At 38.7% G+C, this 22965-nt stretch overlaps 1 protein-coding gene across 6 annotated transcripts in view; it reads left to right on the forward strand.

The window, feature by feature from the left end:
* The first annotated feature begins 595 nt into the window (after positions 1-595).
* Positions 596-22965, forward strand: part of CREBL2 (cAMP responsive element binding protein like 2) — a 33974-nt gene continuing 11604 nt past the window's right edge. Inside the window, exons 1-6 of one of the 6 annotated variants that reach the window (XR_009960488.1) lie at positions 596-808; positions 10580-10777; positions 11899-12046; positions 12775-12969; positions 14469-14575; positions 15455-16909. Coding sequence is in view for 3 of the 6 variants with exons in the window: in XM_062592888.1 (XP_062448872.1) it covers positions 794-808; positions 10580-10777; positions 11899-12046; positions 15455-15459 (366 nt within the window). In the remaining 3 variants the exon portion in view is untranslated. Of the gene's footprint in view, positions 809-10579; positions 10778-11898; positions 12047-12774; positions 13991-14468; positions 14576-15454; positions 16912-22965 lie in introns of those variants that run through there. The other 5 variants (XR_009960487.1, XR_009960485.1, XM_062592888.1 and 2 more) reach the window with 5 other exon arrangements.

Consider the following 22965-nt stretch of genomic DNA (forward strand, 5'->3'; position numbering starts at 1 on the left):
GCTTATATTGCAATACCTTTCACTCAATTGCTTGTAACCTTGTCAAATGTTAGTCCTTTGGGGTGATATTTCCCATATGGGATCTATACTACAGTTTTAATTATTAATCTAAGATAGGTCAATAATTTTTATATATACAAAAAAAAAGACTAGAGAAAATATGATCTTTTGCCAGAAGAATTATTTAACTGAGCAGCCGTTGTAGCTCCATGTTAGCCACAAGGCCTCGCGGTCTGTCCGGGACTTTCAGCCTGACGCTGAAGTCTGGAAGACAGGGCGGGGCGACCGGACCTTCAACGGCCGCCTCAGCCCGAGGCCGCCCGCGGCTCCCAGGAGCCCCCGCATTGCCCTCTGGGAAATTTAGTCTTCCTCGGAAGGGAAGGGCAGGTTAGAAGCCGCCTCCGGGTCAGCGCAGAACTACGTCGACCAGAGCGCGCTGCGGCACTCGTGGGCTCTCCCAGCGCGAGGCCTGGAGGGAGTTGTAGTTCTCCTGTCTCAGAACGCCGGAATTACGGAGGGCGGCAAGGCGTAACCGAACTACTCTTCCCAGCGCGCACTGCTGCTGCGCGGCTGGCCCGCCCCGCCCCTCGCAAGCGAGGCGGAGGCGGGCGGCTGTAAACAAACACTGCGGAGGCCATGGTGGCGGTGGTGGTAGTTTGTGGTGGTGGTCGTGGAGGGGTGGTCGCTGCTGTTTTGTTGCTGTTGTGACAAGGCCGAAGGGCAGGAGCCTGAGTGCCTCCCCGCTGTCAGGGCTGCGGGAGCAGATCGACCTGTGAGCGGACTGGCTGCGCAGATGGATGATAGCAAGGTAGGGAGGCGTAGGGGCAGTGGCGGTGACGCTGCCGTGCCGGGAGATGTGGTAATTCGGATAATTCGTTGAAATACCTAATAGTTACGATTCCCCAGTGTGTGCTGCTGCTACTGGCTGTGGTGGCTCTGTTGAATAAGAGTTCAGTAGTGGTTGGGTTTGTAAAACCGAGTGCTTCCAGCCCTCTAGTATTGTGGAAAAACAATACATAAATTGTAACATTTAGTAAACTGAGAATTCCAGGTGAGATTGACATGTGTGATAAAATCATCTGAAGTAGTTTTCTCTGAAATACCCTTTGGAAGACCTCTGATCACTGTAGGCAGGAAGAAGGAATTCTTCACTCCCTTCACTTGTCATTTACAATGTGGCTCAACTATTAGAAGTTTTTCCTTTAAAGCTCTGGACATGGGCTAGAGGTTAGATAGAGCACTGGTCTGATCTAGTATGATAAATCATGTGTTCCTATAATGCCCTGGATTTCTTAAATAGCTGCTATAGAAAAATAGCAAGGTACCAGTGTAGGTGCTTGGATTGCAAACATTGTAAGGAGAGCTGTTGCTTCTGTTCTTCCTGTATGTTTTAATGATAATAGTAAAGTAGCATCCCTGGAGGTAGCAATGTTAAATTTAAGTAGAGGGAGATACTAGAAGGTTTATGAGGAAAGCTTCCTCCTCTGCTTGGACCAGTGTGCCTAAAGCAGGACCGGCAGGGCTGTGAGGACTGAGAAATAGTTTAATTGCCATACCCATTCAATGCACATTTTCCTCAACTGAAACTCCTAGCTGAGTGCGAGTACTTCAGGTTGCTGAGCTGTTTGTTCTGGTACTGTTATTTGTGTCAAAGGTAGTTCAGGTCCCTGAGAATTGGTTAGGTGAAAGCCATGCTTTGTATGGGCTGTGAAGTGGCTATCTTCTGACTTGCTGTTAATTCTGACCTTGGCTTGGGTATTAAAACTAGTCAGGTGATAGGTGCATGTGGTATGTTACATATTCCCAAGCCACCTCATTTTTGTTAAAATGAGATCATACTGCCAGTGATGATCTCTCCTAACTCAAAGGAAAAAAAAAAATACTTGATGTAATTTCTTAAGCTTCTTAGATCTATTCTTAGCAAGTGATCAGTAGTTTGTGAGTGGATAAGCATAGTAATTATCCACAAAATAGATCATCTGTACATACTCATTTCAAAAACTAAGATATATGCTATTTTGTTTTATCAAAGCCTTATCTGAAAGCTACACAGGAGGGTGGGGGGAATCTGCATCACTGGAGTCTACAAAATGCTCACAATTGTGAGGACTACCTGAATGAAACAGTTCGTAAGATCAGGGCATTAGTTTAGAAAATCCAGAAGATTTAATTCTGGAGGCATATGTAGCTAACTTATTACTCAATTTTTATTATTGTGTTTCTAATATTATAGACACTTCATGTCTCCTGTGACAGAATCAACTTATTTACATCAGACAGCTTCTAGATTTTTCATGAAAAATTATTTTAGAACTGTTACTGTATTTTTTTGGAGTCTTCACCAAATAATAAACAGAATCACCAAATAGTTGGGTTTGGAAGGGACCTCTCTAGACCACCTGATCTAACCCACTGACAACACATATGATTATCTGCTTTTGTTGGAAAGGTTATTGGATGCACTGACTAACAAAACTAAATGTTATCACCTAGCCAGTAAGGCAGTTCTTTTCCCCCCTTCTTTCCTAAGAAAAAATTGAAGGAAAGTATGGAAAAGCATCCAGAGAGTGGAATATTTATTCCTCATGCTTGCAGTCTCAAGTACAATCTCCTAATATGATGTTTCCATTTAATTTACCATTGAGATACTTGCAAGGGTGATGCTAAACAACTTTGAAAAAGGTGCTATATGGGACTGCTCAATGTGACACTTCCTAAGGAAGACTTTGAAAATCTTTGTTCCCTCAGCAAGTTTTTCATTAATGGTATAATTCTGGAAGAAGTCATATTCTGTTATCTTCTACTGAAAAGAACTGATACTAGTCAGGAAGTGCCTACTGTTTTGAAAGATTTTGCTGTAGTTACCTTGAAAGGCTCCAGTTCCTTACAGAACATTCATGAAGCTTCAGGTTAGCCTAAGAGTTTGGTGCCTCCATTTGAGAGATCCCATTTCTGTTGAGAGAGCTCTTCCCATTTTATGTAGCTGGAAATTGCTATGTCAGGATGAGGCAAACAGTATTTATACTTTGTTTTATAGCCAGCATGATGTTAACAGCTCAAGCCAGCATATCCTTGTATCTGAAAGTTCCGCTGAGTTATGTTTCCCTCCTTACTGAAAGGGTTCCCTCCTTACTGTATGATCTGACAGTCTTATTTGAATGATTGTGACTATGAAAGGATTTTCCCTGTTAAAACTTAGATAAGCAAATTACATAAGTAGTGAAGTAACCATTCTGTAGCTACATCCACCCGCATTTACAGTTTTTCATCTATATCGTGTACAAAATCTAGAATTGAGCTTGCAGTCTGTAATATTTTTGCTGATCCTTACAGTTTATACAGTTTAGTTTTTCATGATTTAAGAGAACATCAGAAGAATGGTACATCTTACAACAGTCCTCAAAATGGGGAGGAAGTAATAAGAGTCAAAGGGAGAAGCAAAATACCTACGCATCAGATCTGGGAAACCTCTTTCATTTTATAGTTATTTTTATAAGGGTATTCTTATATTTTTCAAAACAAACAAAAAAAAAAAACAAACAAAAAACCCCTTCTCTTCTCTTTTTTTTGGAGCTGTTGTGAAACTAGGGCTTCTTCAAATATTGATCTCCTTTATCTTTGCCCTGGTTTCAGCTACAGGCTGTATACATGGGAGAGAGTTTGAGGTTATAGCTTCTGTTTGTCAGTTAATTTCTGTTGGAATAACACCTGTGACTCCTGTATTTAAATACTTATGTGAATAATTCGGTTCTTGGTTTATGCATAGAAACAAGAAATAAATAATCCACTAACCCACTTTCTTTGTTATTCTAATGAAATAAACAATTTGGGTTACTCTTTTATTGTGAATACTCTTTTTCTATGTGGAAAAGATGGCTCTAGTTTTCAAAAGGTTGAGATAAAGTGTATTTTTCTTCAGAAATATACTGAACTTAAACCGAATCTGCTCTTTTATGTTTTGGTTAAGAAAGTGTGTTTTGGGGGTGAATATGCATATTTATATTGTGATTTTTTTAAAAACATAAAGTGGATTTTTGAGGACAAGTTGTATACTGCATCATTCTTAGTTTCTGCAGTAGAAAGTTGTAATTGATTAGTTTTTGGAATGGAAACAAAAATGCAGTGAAAGGCACAGAAGAGCTTTTTAAAACTCTTAAGACTTTTAAGTGTTGCTAACTTAAGGAAGCTACTTATGTGTTGGATACACAAAGAATGGACAAAAGCAAGTTAGGGAAACCTTTTGTTGTTTAGTTATGCTACAAGAAAACACAGTTCATTCTTCAGAATTGTGCAATGATAGATGTCGTTCTCATTACTTAATGCCCAAGTTAGATTCACAACTTTGACTTAACTAATTCTTGGTTGTTGGCTTTTTTGTTGTTGCTTTTGCTTTAAAATAAATTGCTACATACTCTGAAGTGAAGGGACAAATTCCTTTGTACCTGTAATAGCAGCTGCTGAAAGACTGGGTTTTCAGCTCAAATTCTTTGTGTTCATTCACTAGCAGACTGGACCCAGGGCCTTGAATGCTGATCTTGAGATTTGCCTATTCTTAAACTCAACAAACTAGCGATGCCTGAGGTGAAAAAGAAACCTTTAAATAGATAAGAGTGTTTTTAGATTGTAACTTAGTTTGCAATGAAAACAAAAACCCTTAAACTAGCTGTTCCTTTTTTAAGTTGTCTTGTCAGGGACCTGTGATCATTGCTATCCCAATTTTGTTTATGGACTGTAGATCAAGTGTCTGCGGATATCTTGCTCTAGTGTCCAGGCAGGCAGCCTTCCCTTTTGGGAGAGTATTTGGTCACAGGGCCGGGGAAGGTCTGTGGCAAAAGGCTGCAGATGAGGAGTTGCACTACTTTGACCTCTACCCAGCTTTGTATCATCAAATATCTGGTCATGTGTGATCCTGCGGCAGGGGGAGTTTTGCTGTAAAATACACATGGCAGAGAGACAGATGTCCCTTGGAGGAAGTGTGAGTCAGATGTGAATGTTGTGCTTAATACATAGGTCTTGACAGGTCTCCATTCATGAGATATCCCTAACGCTTCTCTGCCTTTGACCCTCACTGTTGTGAGTGACCAGGGTTGTGAAGAGGGAGATGATCTCCCTGGCAATCCTGGAATCAACTTTGAGGAGTGCTTTGAACACTGCAGCAAGGACTGAGGACTAGCACATTTATCAGGGAGTCAGAGTGGAGAGTGGAGGCCAGGATCTGTTTTCATAATGATCTAAGTTGTTAAGGAGATAGTTACTATGTTTTTACCCTTTAGGGCTTTTTCGGAGTTTGTGGGTTTGTATATCACTATAGAATTCTTTCATCCAGGTTCCTGACTGAATGTAAAGTATTCTTGCTACTTGTTTTCAAATGTAAAGGCTAAATATGTTTGGTTAGAAACTGAGACAGGAAATCTTCAGATTAATCATCAGATTTTTTAACAAATCACGGTTGTTGATGGTTAGGGTGGTTCAGCTGATGTATCTGCTTTCTCACGTTTGCGATAGGTAAGAAAAACGGTTTGGCTTAAATCCTGCAAATCATCTAGAACAGTTTTATTCTGTGCCTGTAGTGGGCTAGGAGGCTATGCCTAGTATGGTATTAGCTGACTATTTCTGTTGTCTGTTTAGAGCTCTAACAGAGAGAGATGTAAAGAAATATCTGGGTTCTATTGGTATAAATTGGCAGAATATGCAAGGCAGGTAGAGGGGATGTATTTCTATGTGAGGTTGTCATTCCTTTCTGGGTAGAAGGGAGGAGTCTGACCTGTAAGGAGGCATTGAAGTGACTTCTATAGAGTCTCAACAGTGATTCCTGATCTGAACCTTAACACCTGCCCATCTTGACATGTGGAAATCTGTCACATGTTATCAGTTCATGAAATCTTAATATTTATTCCTAGCTTATGCGCTTTTTTTTTTTAGTCTTCTGCAGACATCTGTTGCTAAAGATTACCTTCTTAGTACATTAATCATTTTTCATCATTGTACTTTTAGCTGTAATTTTTATTCCCATATCTGTTTAAGACTTAGTGTTTGCTCACTAATAAAAGACTTATATTTTTGGATCATTATCAGCTGTGCTTTTGGAGTGCTTTCTCAGTGTGATTTGGAGTACTGAGTCTGCTGGTGAAAGTTAAGCTTTACACAGATTAGTCTCTTAAAATGTAATGCAATGGAGAAATAACCAACATAGTTTCTAGTTAAATTATATATTCCTATTGTGACCGACAATGTGATTTTGCAGGTCAGAACCTCATCTTTATTAGGAGACTCGTGACTAATTTTGTTTGATTATTGATTTTTCTTTTTTTTTTGAGAGAGAATATTTGCAAGTGTTAATAGATTCCACCTCCCCATACACACGCTTCTTTAAGCACTGAATTTGTTATAGGAAGCTTTTTTTGTTTCTTGTTGATTATTTTTATAGTTTAGGTAAATTCCATACACAATCATCAAGTTTCATGCTGAGTTGGATTCTGCAAACCTATGCCTTTAGCAACTAAGGCAGATAAGAGTCTGGACCATGTCACCACCAAAAAGAGTCTGTATAAGATGATTCCCTGAGTTAGATCTCAAGTGTTGGCTGATGTAGCACTTAAGAGCTAATTGGTTATCTTTGAATGAACAGGGAAGTGCTGAAAGATAATGAGATGATGACTATAGACAGCATTTTTAATCTGGTAATTTGTTCAGTACCTGCAGGTGTAACAGGAAGACCAGCTTTACCCCAATATTCTGTCAGTGTGGCTCAGTTCATGGGGGATTTAACTGTCTAGTAGCCATATTGCATGTATCTGCCCTTGCAAAGGAGGATGTCTGCAGGACTCATTCTGGCAGTGCTTTTCCAGAGATCTGTTGAATACCTTCCCAGTGCTCTTTTGCCCATCTTTGGGCTAAAAAGAATTTCAAAAATTAAAGGGCTGTTTCCAGATTGGGTCAAGTAACTGAAGCTATTTCCAATTGCCAAATAATGTCAAATAATTTTATACCTGAATGTTGATACCAGACAAGAATGATGTTGCGATCTCAGTACTAAAAAAGGGAGGGAAGCTACATTTTTCTATCTTCTGTAGCATAGCTGAGCTGAAATATGAGCTTGGTTGGACTTCTGACAAATGTATGACCTTATTAATATTTTTATGACAAATTTTTATCATTAGCATTCTTGTGGGTCTTGATTGCATATGACTCCCTGAAAAAACCAATCTCCGCTGCTGAATGCTAATGGATCCCATTGCCTTACGAACTTCAAGGGAATACAAAAGGAACACAGTGTTTGCTGCTTTTCTGTTGTTGTTGTTGGTCTGCTGCCATGCTCAGCATCAACTAGCACTTCTGCTTTGTCTTTTTTTCTGTCACACCAGCATAGCAACTGGCTAGGCAAACAGCAGTGGAAGCCAGGAAGGTATGGTAACATGGAACGTTGAAAAAGGATTTAGCAGGCCTTTCTTTCCCCAAATCGGTTGCTTAAGCTTGCAGCAGGAGCTTCTAAATGCTAGTTTAAAAAAAAAAAAAAAAAAAAAAAAAAAAAAAGTTACTAAGAATGCAGGGTTTGATTAAATCACTCAAGCTGTACAGGGTGTTGCATAATTATATGGTGAATTGCTGTTCAGGGGCCGTGGAAATGGTGAGTTTTTCGGGGTGGTGTGAAGGCAGATGATTAGGGTCTTGATACTCAAAGTCAGAGTTAAGAGGGAAGGAAACTTTCAGTAATTTCTGCAGTTCTAGTGGTTAAAGCTTTGGCAAGAAACGATCAGAGCTGCAAGTAGACTTTGGATTGAAACACCACAAACCTGCATCAAACCTTGCCCTTTTGTTAAGTGTAGACTTGGAGAGAACATATTTGATGCTCTAGTGTAGTGATCCGCTTCTCTTTTTCCTTTGTAACTTCTCTGTTCTGTGTTGATGTGACTCCTACCTTGGAAAAGACACTAGCTGAATATAAATGTACACAAAGTATTTTAAAATAACAATTCCTTAAAAAGAAGCTATTTTGTGAGATTACTGTGGTGGATGGATTTATTTGATGTGAATTGTGCTATTTGCAACAACTTCTTTTTGTGGCTAGTGTCTGCCTAAGATTGGCCATGGAAAGGTTGAATGCTATTTGTGAATAGTTCTGACTTGCTGCTTTTGAAAAGCAGAGTGACAGCAATTGTTTACCTGTTTGACATTGTAGTGAAAAAGCCTGACAGCAATGTGCTCCTGCTGAGGCCGTGGTTACTATGTTGTTCATGCAGCACTGTGTGGTGTGCTGGGATTCTGATCTTGAGTTCAAGCCCACTCTACTGGAGTGGCAGAGTTCAAAGTGGCAAAGATTTTTAAGAGAGCTGGAGTGTATGTCTACACAAGAGCTTATCTGGCTGACAGATTTCAAGACTTATCTTAAACTGCCTTGCATAACCTGTAAAAGCTCTGAAAGTCTAGGAGGTCCTAAGTAATTTAGATGTGGTGCACAATGTAATATCCAGAAAGCTTCTTTTTGGTACAAGTAATAACAGTTAGCAAATTGTGAGTGCCTCCAACCCCTCCTATGAAAATTTTGTGCATTTGTCACCTACTGAACTAGAAGTATAAATTGCACCACACAAATGTGTGGTTCCATGAGAGGACAGAGCCATGCTTGTTGTGCTCAAAGGGGGACAATCTCCTTGTCCCCTTGACCTTGGCTGGTTACATTTATACTATCTGGGTGAATCAAATAGGCTTGGTGTGTAATCAAATGAGTGATAGGGAGATTAAAATTAAGATTCAGAAATGGAGAGGGAGGAGAGATGAGGGAGATAGGGAGCAGGATGTGTCCCTTGAGAAGCAACAAATTGCAAAAAGTTTTATATAAAAGCAAAACAGTAACTGTTACTTTATGCCTTATACTAGGTTATCCTGTTTTAGAGCACTAAGTTTAATGAATTACTGTATGCATTTATTACAGGAGAGCATGGAAAATAGTAACTAAACTAGAAAATCTTAAGGCATGCACCTTTGTTACAGGATGAGTGGAGGATATGGATTATTCAAACTGCAGTTCAAATGCAAAAGTTTGAGTTTTTTGCTTGCTCTTCTGAATGTATTATGTTTGTGTCACTATCACTTGGTGTCCATTAATTACGTTCTGTTCCTTCATTTGCTTATGGTAGGCAGTACTACTGAATAAATTAGGAGAGGCAGTATATGAGATGGTAGGATTATGTTGACTCACTTTCCAGGGAAAGACTAGGCTTTTTTTTTTTTTTTTTTTTTTTTTTTTTTTTTTTTTTTTTTCATTCTAGCACATCAGTTCACTGGAGCCTGCTGAGTTTATAGAACAAGTGACTTCTATGTCTATTTCACATAGTAAAAAATGTCACTTTTATTATGAACTGTGGTATTTTGAACACTGTTTATAAGAAATATACACAGTATGGTGAAACACTAAGTCAGCAGTGAAATTCTTACATGTAAGTGTGTGTGTTAGGTGTGTTTCTCTGTACCCTCTCCATTCAAACAGTGTGGGCATGGAGCAAATAAAGTGAAATTCTCACTTCAGAAGGAAAATGGGGTGTGTGGCTGACAATGCTTACAAGGCAATCCCGCCCGATGGCCATTAACTTTCATACCATATTTAAGACTTCTGTGTGCCGTGTTCTCATATGAAGAGGAAAATATTTGGGTGGGGAAATGTAGAGTGAACATTGAGGAAAACTGTTCCTTTCATTTGTCTTTGGAGTATGGGAAGCCATAAAGGAAAGGGAAAATTGATTTCCAGTGCCTGCTATATATTGGACAAGAAATGATGAGGTTGTGTTTGTGTAAGGGAGATCTAAATATGGCATAATGAGGATTGAACACTGGTATAGGTGGCAAGAGGAGACAATCTTCCAGGGTGTTTAATATATATATATTTTTTAAGGCAAAAATGCCCAGAATGGTTAGGTACTGCTTTAAAGGAAGCAGCGGAAGTCAAGCAGGAAGGGAATGGAACTGAAAGGCACAATTTAATGTAACAAAATTTGCTTTTAGTAAAAATGCTCAGAAAATTCCTTTGAAGTAAATCAGGACTGAGGAAATTCAGATGGCCAGGGAATAATTCTGAGAAATTTCATCTTAAGAGTAGGCTTCTTGAAATTATGGTCACTTTATTGCAACAAAATTAAGCTTTTGGACTAGTATAAATTTGCAGGGAAAAAAAAGTTACTGACTTAAAGTGCTAAAAGCCATTATCTAGTATTTCTAGCTGCCATTATCTAGCTGGCAAGTATTAGGGCAAGGGTTCTCAACCCTGTTGATTGCTAATATTAAAACACTTTTGCTACAACTTGGTTGATTGTCTCTTCCTCCCCTAGATATTGCTCCTTCAAATCAGATCAGTAACATTTACAATAAGACTGCTTGAGCGCTGGCTTCATACTAAAGTATTATCCCTCTTGTTTTTGGTGCCGTGCTTCATATGCTAGCCCTCTAAAAAAACTACATCCTCTGTTGCTCTAGAATCAGTGAAAGTATGTGGAAGGTTTAGGCTTGAGACATCTTGTGGGCACCACTACATGGTTGCAGCATTCTGTTGGCAGAACAGGACCTTTAATATACACTTCCTTTCCAGGTGGTTGGAGGCAAAGTAAAGAAACCAGGCAAGCGAGGTCGTAAACCAGCCAAAATAGACTTGAAGGCAAAGCTTGAAAGGAGTCGTCAGAGTGCAAGAGAGTGCAGAGCCAGGAAAAAGCTGAGGTACCAGTACCTGGAAGAGCTGGTTTCAAGCAGAGAGAGAGCCATCTGTGCTCTCAGAGAAGAGCTTGAAATGGTAAGAAACTGTCATTTAACTTAATCTTCATTTTGACTTGGGGCTTGCTGTCATAGACTTGTCCTTAAAATCACTGACTAAAATGAGAATTGGGTTTTGCCATAAGATATTAAAGCATTGCTAACAGATGCACTCAGCTGCGGTAACGTTTTGCATACTGAAAATGAACCATGTGCTACAAATTATCTTCTAGTTGTGAACTAGAGGTAAACAAAGAGAGCCATTGCATGCAACTTTCTTTGAAATCTTTATTTTGGAAAGCCTCTGACAGGGAGAGGAGGAGGTAGAGGATAGAAAGAGATGTGTTAGATCAATGGGAAGATACATCCATAGTTCGCCAGTGCTTCCCGCTAACTTTTGTCTTTGTACATGAGGCTGAATTTTGGAGCACACTGTTGACATGTGTAGGTGGTTGCTCAGCTGTGCGATGTTCAGAGCGTGCATCAAATGGGTGCCTTGACCAAATAAACTGCATTAGCAAAAGAGAATGTTTTGTCTCTAAATACAAGCTCAGTTCCTCAAGTGATACTAGGCTCCACTGAAATTGAGTATATTGCTTGACCTTGTGTTAGGTTTGTTTGAAGAGGTAGGGCTAGTCACCATAGATGAATCCCTTTAGGACTTAGGTGGAAATTCAGCTAACTGGCCTTATAGTGTGTTTCAGGGTTTGCCAGTGGAGGATTAAAGGTGCAGGAGCTATGAATAAGGCAACTGTCCTGTAGCTGTCTCTTATACAGTTAGAAAGGACCTCTTACTAGTCAATCAAGCCTAGAATCATGTGAACTATTTGTTTTTAATAGGCTGTGAACTGGAACGGTGTACTGGCATGCCAAGAACAAGCAAGTGCACAAAGTGTTCCGTGTTGTTTAATAAGTACAGTATTGTATCCGGCATTGCCACTGAGTAGCAGTTTATTGATTGAAACAGGATTTACTGAGGCCAGGTATGCAACCATTGACATGTGCTTAGCTCATTAGTCCCCTGCAATTTTGTAAGAGGCTTCAGCCCAGTAAAGCCAAACCTTAAATGAATGTACCGGAAGATAAAGGTTGCAGCTCTCATTTTGTCTTTTAATGTGATCCTGGCAATTTGCTAATGTCTGATGTGTCTGCGTATTTCAGTACAAGCAGTGGTGCATGGCAATGGACCAAGGGAAAATCCCCTCTGAAATAAAAGCCCTACTAACTGGAGAGGAGCTGGGCAAAGCACAGCAGAACTCAACCAAACTTGCCAAGACTGGGAAGACAGAAACAAACAGCAGCAATCCCTGTAAGTATCCAGTATATGGATAATTCCTATTATCCATATGTTACAGATTATGTTACATCTTTTGTGCTCTAGGAGGATGATTGTAGTGTAAGAAATAACATAAGGATGTGACCTTGAGCACAAATAGTTGATTGAAGCAAAGGACTTAGTGGGTGGTACAAAGACTCTGTGTAATGTTTACATGGACAACGCAGAAATTACATTAGTTAGGAAGCTGGGCAGTCATTTATTTTAAAATAAAACTTAACCTTTTTTTCCTTGCTGAGGAGTGTGAGAGCTTAATTTTTTACAGCAGCTTCTGCTTTCCTAATGGAAAAGGAACACACAAAACATAATCGAGTTTTTAAAACTTCATCAAGAAAACATTATTCTAGCTGCAAGCCCTCAAAACTGAGACATGCTGGACTTGATGTTTCCTATGAAATCTTGTTTCTGCCTCTTCTGTGTTTGTCCAGGGAATAGAACAGGGTTCTTTTTGGGAGACTGAAAAACAAAAAGATCAAATAATGCAAAATCTTTTTCCTGATGCATACCTGCAAATGGACAGAGTTAAGGTAACACAGACAGTTCAAAATGTCACATCTGATTTTGAAATACTTCACTACACAGGTTAAATTACACTTTACTGTAACTTCTAAAATACGAATTCATAGCTTTGTTTTCAAGAAACAACGTAAAACCCACATTTGTAGTTGTAACAATTTTTCCCTTTGGTGCATTATTCACAGGAGTTGAATTCAGAACCATCAGCACTGCAGGACAGATAGCTTGGTAGCTAGCAGAAGAATGCTGTTATCAGAGAAGCAGATGGATCCCTGGGTGCAGGGGGAAGGATCCCAGTCTACTGTCTTCTCTTTGCTCCTCTCCACGTGAAGCTCTTTGGTGGTGGTATTTCAAAATCTGCATGGAGTGGGGCTTTTGAGGTAGTAGATGTTTATATAAGTGGAGCCTTGTTCTTCTGTTCTCTACCCCTTCCTCCCCAAACACAGTGATGGCAGCTTTTTGGCATTCCCAGTAAGAGGTGGGGATTGCTCTTGTGTCAAAAGCATGAGTCCAGATTTAGACCACATGTGCAGTTAGCAATTTTATGGTCATTAACTATTGTGGGAAGCTGAGAAGTTCCATAAAATAAAAACGGGAGAGAATCTTGTAACAGCTTTGCTGAGTGAAGTGGAATGTTGTAGGTCAAGGAAAAGGCACTTTTTGGACTCTCTTATTGAATATTCAAGGTTTTCAGTAAGAGGGTTTATAGTAAAATAATTTGTAAACTAAATAAGAACATTACTTTCAGCATCCTTTTATAATGCAGCATGTGTTTTATGTTGTTGGTGCTCTTACAGAGAGGTACTAGATATATTTTCTGCTTCTGTGCAAATTTCTACTGCAGAATGTATTTCCTCTCCCTATCCATAGCATATAGTTAAGCCGTCTTCATTCATCCTACCTCCAGGAGTGGAACAACTGCTGCCTACTTCCAGCCATCATGCCTGGCTATTTTTCTATACCCAGCTCCATTTGGGACCTGGTTTCTTCCTTGCCTGAAATTTGATATAAATTCTGCTGTACTGGCCTGATTTCCCAGCCAAAGATAATATCAAGAACTGGTAGTGAGGAAAAAGCTGAATCAGTTGAGGAAAAAGCTGAATTGGTTGGGTCTTCTGATATGAGGGGAGATGGCAAAAGCCTTGTGGACAGATTATTCACCCAAGGTTTTGTATATAACGTGCTATTTCCTTTCGACTGCACCCTCTCTGGTAGATGCATTTTTGCATATAGATGATGCAATATGAAGAAGCAAAGCTCTCAGGATTTTCAGTGGGGCTTTTGCTTGCTTGTCCTTTGTTTTCTCATGACAGTGTCTTTCTCTGTATTTTATAAATGCATGGAACATTTTTCAATCTTATTTTCTTTGTTTCATAGAATAAATATAACAAATGTTTGCTAGACTGTGTGTTGCATTCTTTTCATTGAAATAATAGCTTAGAATTATCTCAATTCAGGATTTGTTGATACAAGTGAAAGTAAGTGCCATATTTCAGTGCTTGGCACTTTTTTTTTTCCATAATAATATTGACTGTATATTAATTCTTAAAACAGAGTTTTAAGTTCAGTCTACAGCCCCTCCATGTTTGTACTTTTATGAAGAAAACAGGGAGCTGCAATTTCCTATTGTGTTGGGTGACAGTTTTCATCTGTTTCCCATCATGGTTGCCACTGCTACCTGGTTTAGCCAGCAGTTGGTCTTACAAGGCGGCATTCAGCAAGCCTGGGTCCAGCTCTATAGCACAATTGGTGGCAATTATCTTCTAACATTTGGCAGTTTTTAATGCTTTACATAGATAGGACAGGAGGCATGTTACAGCCTACATCATCTGAAACTGTTTTCTTGTTTGTCCTGCAAACCAAAATATATGTGATGCAGAGGCGCAACTATAGTCTTCCACTCTGGTCCAGATGCTGTATTTTGTCACAAGCTGTAGGACTCCTAGCAAGAATCATTGGATACGGTTCAGTGGCTTCTGTCACAGGGTAAGTCATGGGATAGTATTAAATATTCTGTCCTTGGAACTCCACAAGTCCCTTTATTTTGGAATTTGAAGTTTAGCAATTCCATTTGAAAGTTAACAGAAATGTTTGTTCATGCTCATTTCATACCCTGTGCTTGCAGCCTCCATACATGTTAAAGTGTCTGCCAGAACTGAAACAACCAGGTCCCCTGGCTAGGAGTTCGATTTAGTACCTCTAATAATGGAGGAGTATTTAAGTCTTATCACCCCCTTTGTGTAAGATGGGTACAGCCTTCCACCCATGCCTCCTGCAGTGAGCGTGTACAGCTGTCTCTCTTGAAAACATTGAAGAAGGGAAATGAGCCCCAGAATGCTTCATTTTCCTGCTTGTCATTGGAGATCTAGTGGTCAGCTAAAATAACTTGCTCAGGTAAAGGTGGGTATCACTTGGAAATTCTATCCAGTCTTCAAAAAATGTTATATTATCATATTTGCTATTTATAACAATGCTAGGACTCTGTTACATTAAGGTGTAATAATCACAGAATGGTTGAGGTTGGAAGGAATCTCTGGAGATCATCTAGTCCAGCCTCCCTGCTCAAGCAAAGTCACCTAGAGCATGTTGCACAGGATTGCATCCAGGTAGGTTCTGAATATCTCCAGAGAATGAGACTCCACAAACTCTCTGGGGAAACCTAGACCAGTGCTCTGTCACTCTCGTAGTGAAGTGACATATTCAGGTTGAATGTCCTGTGTTCCAGTTTGTACCTGTTGCCTCTTGTACCCATTGCCTCTTGTCCTGTCACTGGCACCACGGAAGAGTCCAGCCCCATCCTCTTGACACTCTCCTTTAAGGCATTTGTAGACACTAATAAGATCCTCTCTGTCTTCTCTTCTCCAGGCTAAATAGGGCCAGCTCTCACAGCTGTTCCTCATAGAGCAGATGCTCCACTCCTCTCATCATCTTAATAGCCCTACATTGGACTCTCTCCAGTAGCTCCATGTCTCTCCTGTACTGGGGAGCCCAGAACTGGACACAGTACTCGAGATGTGGCCTCACTGGGGCTGAGTAGAGGGGCAGGATCACCTCCTTGGACCTGCTGGCAACGCTCTTCCTAATGCAGCCCAGGAGACCATTGACTTTCTTGGCCACAAGGGCACATTGCTGGCTCGTGGTTAACCTGTCAAATAGGACCCCCAGGTCTAGTATATGACTCAGAGTAAGCAAGTATGTGATTGCACTGAGCCTTTTGGAGGATTTAACCCGAAGAGTTAACAGGTAACAGAAACCTGGTAAAAAACAGTAGTAAGTTTTGCCTTTTTTCATCTCTCATATGTCTGATGCATGGAATCCCAAAAAATGAAATGAATACATTTTATAGACCTGTCACTTAACAGAACATTTTGCCTAATCATAAGTTAAAAAAAAAAAAAGGCCATCAATCATGGTCTGCTTTCATAATCTGATAGTAAGTGTTCACCAAAGAATCTGTATTCCTTTAAGTGCTTTTCAAAAGACTGTTATAATAGAAGCTTCTTAAAATGTATTAGATACATTTCAGAAAGCTTTTTCCGTTTTTGAGAGATGAAATCGTGGCTAGCTTTGGGAGAGTGCCTGTGACTTCCCCCCTCACCCCTCTTCTAAAATTTTAAAGTGAAGGTTAGTCTAACTCAGTGAATCTAGTTCTGCCTGATACCCTCTGAAAAGACAGAGAAAACATTGTCGTTGCAAGTGCTACTTTATAATCTCTATTATTAGCTATAAAATTACTGTTAATATAACAAGTGTGTGAGACTAGTTAAAAATGTAGATTACAGAGTGAAATATAACCCTTAATCCATCTCATTAAGCTGCAGAGTTGCAGCATGAGCGATAGAAGATCAGGTGGTGTAGAAATCCCTGCTGTAGGTAAGGAAAGCAAAACACTAGCTGTAAGCTTCCTGTTTTTAATGTTATAGAGTATTAATTTCAGTTCTGTGAATAACTGATCTTCTTTTATGACTCCATTTATGTTCTCCTCTTATTAGGACACAGAGTTCTTTAATCTGCAGTAAAATCTGAGGTCTTCCATACTGAATAGTGTATCGATGGGCTAAAGTTCAACAGATGCTGTTTTTATGGAATGTGTAGATTTGTGTAGATACATAAGAAGAATTTGCAGCATCAGTTATAACCCATTCCTGAAGCAATTTCTGCAAGTGCTGTTGCTCTATATTGTTTATACTATCACTTGTATTTTCCTATCTTACCTACTTCAAATTTGTAACTAGGAAATGCTAACTGTGTAGCTTCACTGTGTAGCTAACTATTTGCTACAATATTTCATTAAAAAAACCAAAACAACCGGTTTTCTTTTTTTTCTTCTTTTTTTTCCTCCAGGAAAAAAACACTTGTATAGTGGAAGCTTTGCAAGATTAGCTCTGCTTTTTGTATGTCTGCTTGTAACTCACAACTGGCTTAAATCAACACTACTGACATAACCACTGCTTTTATCCATGCTTCTTATATGTGCTCTCTGTATATCGGAGCAAGAAATGCTGGCATTCTTACCTATGCTGCAGCTGACAGGTATTCTGATGATAAACTAAGATTCTCTTTACTGTGAGAAAAGACCACAATTATAAAATGTGTGTTTTTATAAGCCAGGATATTTGATATGAATTGAAAAAAAAAGAATTCAAAACGAACAGGTCAACTGGGTATGGAAGATGTCTTTTTCCATACCTCCTCCTTCATGGCATCTTTTAAAATATATTTTGATAGAGTTACATGCAGTGCTGGCAACAGAAAATGCTGCATGCTCCTGTGGTGGAGCATGTCAAATGTGTCCTCCAACTTCACCAAATCCTTTATCCTTTAATGGCATACTCCAAACGCCTGCTGTGAAAACAATTCTTCCCTACTACCCATGAAACATAGATCCTGCTGTGTTGCTTGGCTTGTGTTTTTCATTTCATATTTTTGAGCTTTTTCTTTATTTGCACTTAGAGTTGTACTTTGAATTCTCTGGGTTCTTTTGCATGCATTCCTCCTTCCCTACAGAAAGAGTACTCTGTAAATCTCCTTTCCTCCTCAAGTGGCCTTGCAGCTGTTTTCAGAAGATAGCAAGGGCTCCTTTAGCAGGGATTTTTTTTTTTTTTTAAAAAAACACAAGTTATTCTGTATTTCTGTACCTCCAGTTCACACTGAATACCCCTTCTGCATTTTAAGCTCTCAGTAAGGTCACACCAAGTACCCTTTCTGCACTGCAAGCTCTTAAAAACTTACATGTCTTTAAAATTCCCATTTGCCCAGTGTTTTAACCAGTGACGGTTTGAGAATAAAAGGGTAAATTCCGCTTGCACTTACATAACTGAAACATCTGCTATAACATTAATGGTAAATTCATTTGTGAGAGAGAATATTTTGGCCTAAAGGCCTTTGTCTATGCCATGAACGCTAGCTAGTAGTTTCATCAAAGTAAACAGCATCACGTTGTTAGTTTTTATGTTTAAAATTGTAATCCTGCTTGGGATCATAGTTGGAGAAAGTGGGGAAGTGGTATTTTCTAGATTTGTGGTAAGCTAATTACTCTTGTGATAAATATTTGTGTAAATCTTCACAATGTGGTGTCTTACACTGCAGGAATCACTTTTTGACAACAGGATGCTTTATCATGCTCACTTCAGCGAGCTGCATTTCTTAGGAATAAGGTTTATCACCTCCCAAGCAATTAACCTTTTAATGCTAGTATACCAAGTAAGCCAAAGTGGGTTTCTGTGTGTGTTTGAGAAACAGCCAATTGACAGTTTTAACCTGGATTTATGTAATCTTCTGTATTTCTGAAGTAGCTGCTTAATCCTGTCATTGTTTTAATGTAATGTGGCTAAAGAAGTAGAGTTGTTTAAAAGAGCTGATACTATCTACATGTGCTGGTGGATTAAATAAAACCCCCAAAATGGACTGACAGATGGAAAAAAATATTACAAAGGTTAATTTAATTTCTGTCATGAAATTCTCAAGGAATAAGCACAGATTCACTTTTGGGGACATATTAATAAATGTAGGCAGAATGATGAATGAACTTTCGTGATGGTTTACTTTCACTCTACATTTTTTTCTGAGTTATGCTGTTTGCATTAAATGTCGTATAAACAAATGAACATATATGTTATTAACACAGCTTTACCTTTGTCAGAAATTCTAGCTGTAACCTTAAATGTCCCCTGCTAGCATGGATTAAAATGATACTCCTTCAGTTACTGCAAAGCTGAATTTTCACCGTCTTCACTAGTATATAACTGATTTCAGATATCAGTGAGTTTTATGAATTAGCAATTGCTAGTTAATGAGGAAGAATGGAGAGAAGTGCAAGGACTGTCAAGGTTGCTTGTAAGCATTATTTCTTCTTTGTGGGCTGTCTTTCAACCATGCTCAATCTGAAGCTCTGCACAGAGAAGGTAAGAGTAGAGCAGAGGATCAAAATGGACGTACTACAGTTTCTTTTTTGTTATGGAGATCAGATATGGATCTTTCCAAGGTGCACTGGTAACTTCTGCGGTCACAGCTTTACCATAGCAAGGAACAGAGAAAACTCAGTTAATAGCATTTCTCATGTGGGGATTAGGCTACAAGAGAGAATCAAGTGCAAGGCTTATGCCTGGTAGTAATCATTTGTCCTCTTCTGCAAACTCTTCTTCTGTCTTCCAAAGAAAAAACAGCTTGAGCTGCTTTTCAGTAAACTCAAATAATTAATATAGAGTTTCAAGCTCGCCCCTTGCCTGGACTCCCTTCTTGTCTTTCTCACCCAAAGTTTTCTTTTCAGAAAGTCTAATTTTAGCTTCCTCTTTTAAAGATTAAAATAAGGTTACCCATGTCGGAGAATTTTTCTGATATTGCTAGAGCCAATGAAGTACCATTAGCACAAACTCGTTTTCCTTTGACATGATTGGCGTGGGCCTGTTTGGAGTCTTTTTTTTTTTTTTTTTTTTTTTTTTTTTCCCCTCATCTGAAAGACAGGACCTTCTTAAACTGCTGCAATCTGATAATTTGTAACCATACCCTTAAATGATACAGAAGCTCACAGATCACTAGGATCCTTTCATTTTCAACTGAGATTTATCTTAACTTTAATGATGACAACATATTATGTTATACTCGTGTGGATTTCATACACTGAAATTACATTGAATTTCCATGTTGAAATTATGTGAGAAGGGATTTAGACTATGTTGCTATAAAGGAAATTATTCCATCAGTAGTTAAGACCATATAGTCTATTTTGCTTTGGGTTTGTGATCTTTGCCTCAATCTTTTGTGTTCACTCAGTAAGCCTAACTGCCTCTTGTAGACTCCTTGAGCCCTTTTGGTGGATAAGCGAGAGTGTACTGTGGCTGACCTATACCAGCATGCAAGACAGCTTGTCAGAGTGTGCTGGCTGGCCGATCTAAGAGTATAAAAGGAGTGACGGAGTTCTCTTACTTTCTAATGTGGTGGGCAGGTTAGTCTGATCAACCTTCCTTCACCTGTCTCCCAAATGTTAGCACTCAAAACTAAATTAACTTTATGACTTCTCTTTCAAATTGAGTTGAAAGTGGCAAATTAATTTAAATGTTTTTGAGACTGACTGCAAACGCTGTTGAATAAGTGCTGATTCCTCAGCAGGTTGGGCTAGAGATAAGAAGTTCCAAAATGGATTTATGGCTAGGGATATTTTTGGCTCAGTTTCTACATTTTGGATCAAATTTAACTAGATAGAATCCATCTATGAGGGAAGATTTCTATGTAACAAAGGAGTAGTTGAGACAGTGGTTCTTTTTAATGGTAAATCTAAGATCAAAACCTCTCTTATACTGGGATTTCAATATTTATAGCTCTGTTACATTGGTATATAGAACATGTGTTTCCTCCAAAGAGTATTATACATTTATAGCATATGATAAATTTCTCAACAAATGAAAAATAGATAATTTCCTCAACTATGACTTCTGAGATATTCTCTAAAATGGCTGTATTGAAACAGGAGTTTCTGAAAATAGTAATGAAAATTGAGTATTCAAGTGGTGAAAATCTAGCCATGTGAGCTTGGAACCCTAATATTTGATTATGAACGTTTTGGCTTGGAAATGGAGCATTTGCCACTCATTTCTTGCACAGCCTCTTGTATATATTTTGGAACATTTTTCTCGTGTGATATCAGATTTGAAGGCCAGATTTTTACTAGCTAAAGGTTGTATGTAGATTAAATGACAGCTGTAACTAACCCCTTCATTATATGCTCCAGCTGCACGTGTTAGTTGTGTGCTGTAGAAGTGCTCAGCACTTCAGAGATGCTTTGCAAGTATCTCTTACAAGATATCAAGAGTCATTTGAAACTCTCTGTGATGGTTCTAATGTAAGTTATGTTCTATGTTTCTTTTAAACCAAAGATTGTTATGTTGCACCAAAGTGATTTTTGAGGGTTTTTTGTGTGTTTTCCTTGTTTGTCTCTTCACTAAGTCTTCAATATAGTATACCGCTCCCTTGTCCCTTATTAGATTTAAGTCTTGGAGAAATAAAGGATGGTTCCAGGGAAATTCAGAGGAAATTCATGCTGAAAACTATGGTGAGAACGCCATTGATCTTGGAAATCACAAGGAAAAGTACTAACTGTAAGAAAATGAGCAATAACAGGCACTCCGTGAGAAATGCTTTTATTTCTAGGTCAGTGCTACAGATGGATAAATTGTTAGGTTCTTATTTCTACATCCACCAAGTAAGAGTTTAGAGTGGGAAGACTAATGCACAGTATCATCTCCCAGGTATCTTTCTGCCTGCTAATGATGAGGTTCTACTGTTTTTTTTTTTGTTTGTTTGTTTTTTTTTTTTTTTTTTTTTTTTTTCCTGTGTGTGTGCAGTTCTAACAGGAATTGTGGAAAGTCAAGAGTGTTGTATGCCCAATACACACTCTACGCCTACTACAGAAGCCACAATAATTACATCCTTAGCACTCTTACAATGCTGCTAATCTATGAGGACCCCTTGGGATCAAGGACGACTAATGTCCTCCAAGGTTCTTCCTCAAAAAAATCTTCTACAACAACATCAAATACCTGAAATATAATACTCATTGAGTATTCATACTCACTAGTATGAATAGATTTTTAATACAGAAAAAAGTATTATTTTCCTTTGAAGACAAAACCTTAAATCCTGTTACATTTTAATCTCACACTTGTACACATAGTGAAAAAGGTAGTGTCTGGTCAGGAATGAGATAAAGACAATTTAAGTTAATTGGTGATGTAAACTTTTCTCTTTTTTACCTCACAAAAGCAGGACCAAATCAAGAGTGGTCTAAAATAAGTGCAGCATTGAACACAAAGGAATTACTGCTATGTATGCAGTTTCTGTATTTTACCCAGAGACTGGTTGCATGAGAGAAATGAAAGAAGACTCTGTGTGCATTAGCAGTAATATAGAATAAAACTCAGCCTTGGGTCTAGTTCAGACTACTCACCAGAAGGTGACATGTATATAAAAATCTTTCAGTAGGTGTGCTGTGTTTTACTAGAAACCAGTCCAAATAAAGCTTATGTAATTTATAATGGCCTATTCCACAACATTTGGTAGACTGAAAAGAGCCAACTAATAAAGGCATATTAAGTTACAGAATCACTTAAGGGGCTAATAACCCTTCCTTTAAGCATATAGGCCTGGATTTAATATACATCAATTTTTTTTTTCCTTTTTCTTTTAGACAGGAAGGATCTGATATTTTGAAAGGCTGAGAATTTCTGCTAAATCGATGGCATGCATTCAACAGCTTGGAAACCCAGCTCCTAAATCAATCTCAATTAATTCTAAAGTGCAGATGGTTGAATTGAGGAGACTGGAAAACTTAGGGGACCTGTGAACTGGACATGAGGAAACTTTTAACTCCAGTTACTGGTGATAGCCATCTTGTTATCACCTCTTGGAGGCCCACTGAAAAATAGTTCAAAGGGCTGTGTGTCTCTTCCTCTCACTTTTCCCCTTTCCTCCATGAATTTAAATTGAAAATTTGATATTATACTGAAATGAAAAGGAGGGATATAATTTGACAATTTGTAATAGCAATTCCAAAATACAAACCTTCTTACTCTTCCTATATTGAACTGTGTTTCTTAAAGGTGCCTTTAACTGAATTGTGTTGCTCATTTCAGTTCTAAAGCTCCCTCATCTCTCATTAATTTTATTACTGTGTTATACACCTTGCTAAAATGATCTGTGGGCAATAAGGAACTATGAAATAGTATGGTAAGACTGGTTTATATTTATCAAGCAAATCCCATGGTGTTTTCCATTTCCTGCTTGGATGACACATAATCTTCCTCTCGAGTCTCTGACACTTCTGGGACTTCATCAGATTGAGAGGTACTTGGTGGCTGGTGATGGATTCATCACCTATCTTA

Source organism: Rhea pennata, chromosome 1 (assembly GCF_028389875.1).
Source record: "Rhea pennata isolate bPtePen1 chromosome 1, bPtePen1.pri, whole genome shotgun sequence".
Taxonomy (NCBI): Eukaryota; Metazoa; Chordata; class Aves; order Rheiformes; family Rheidae; genus Rhea; species Rhea pennata.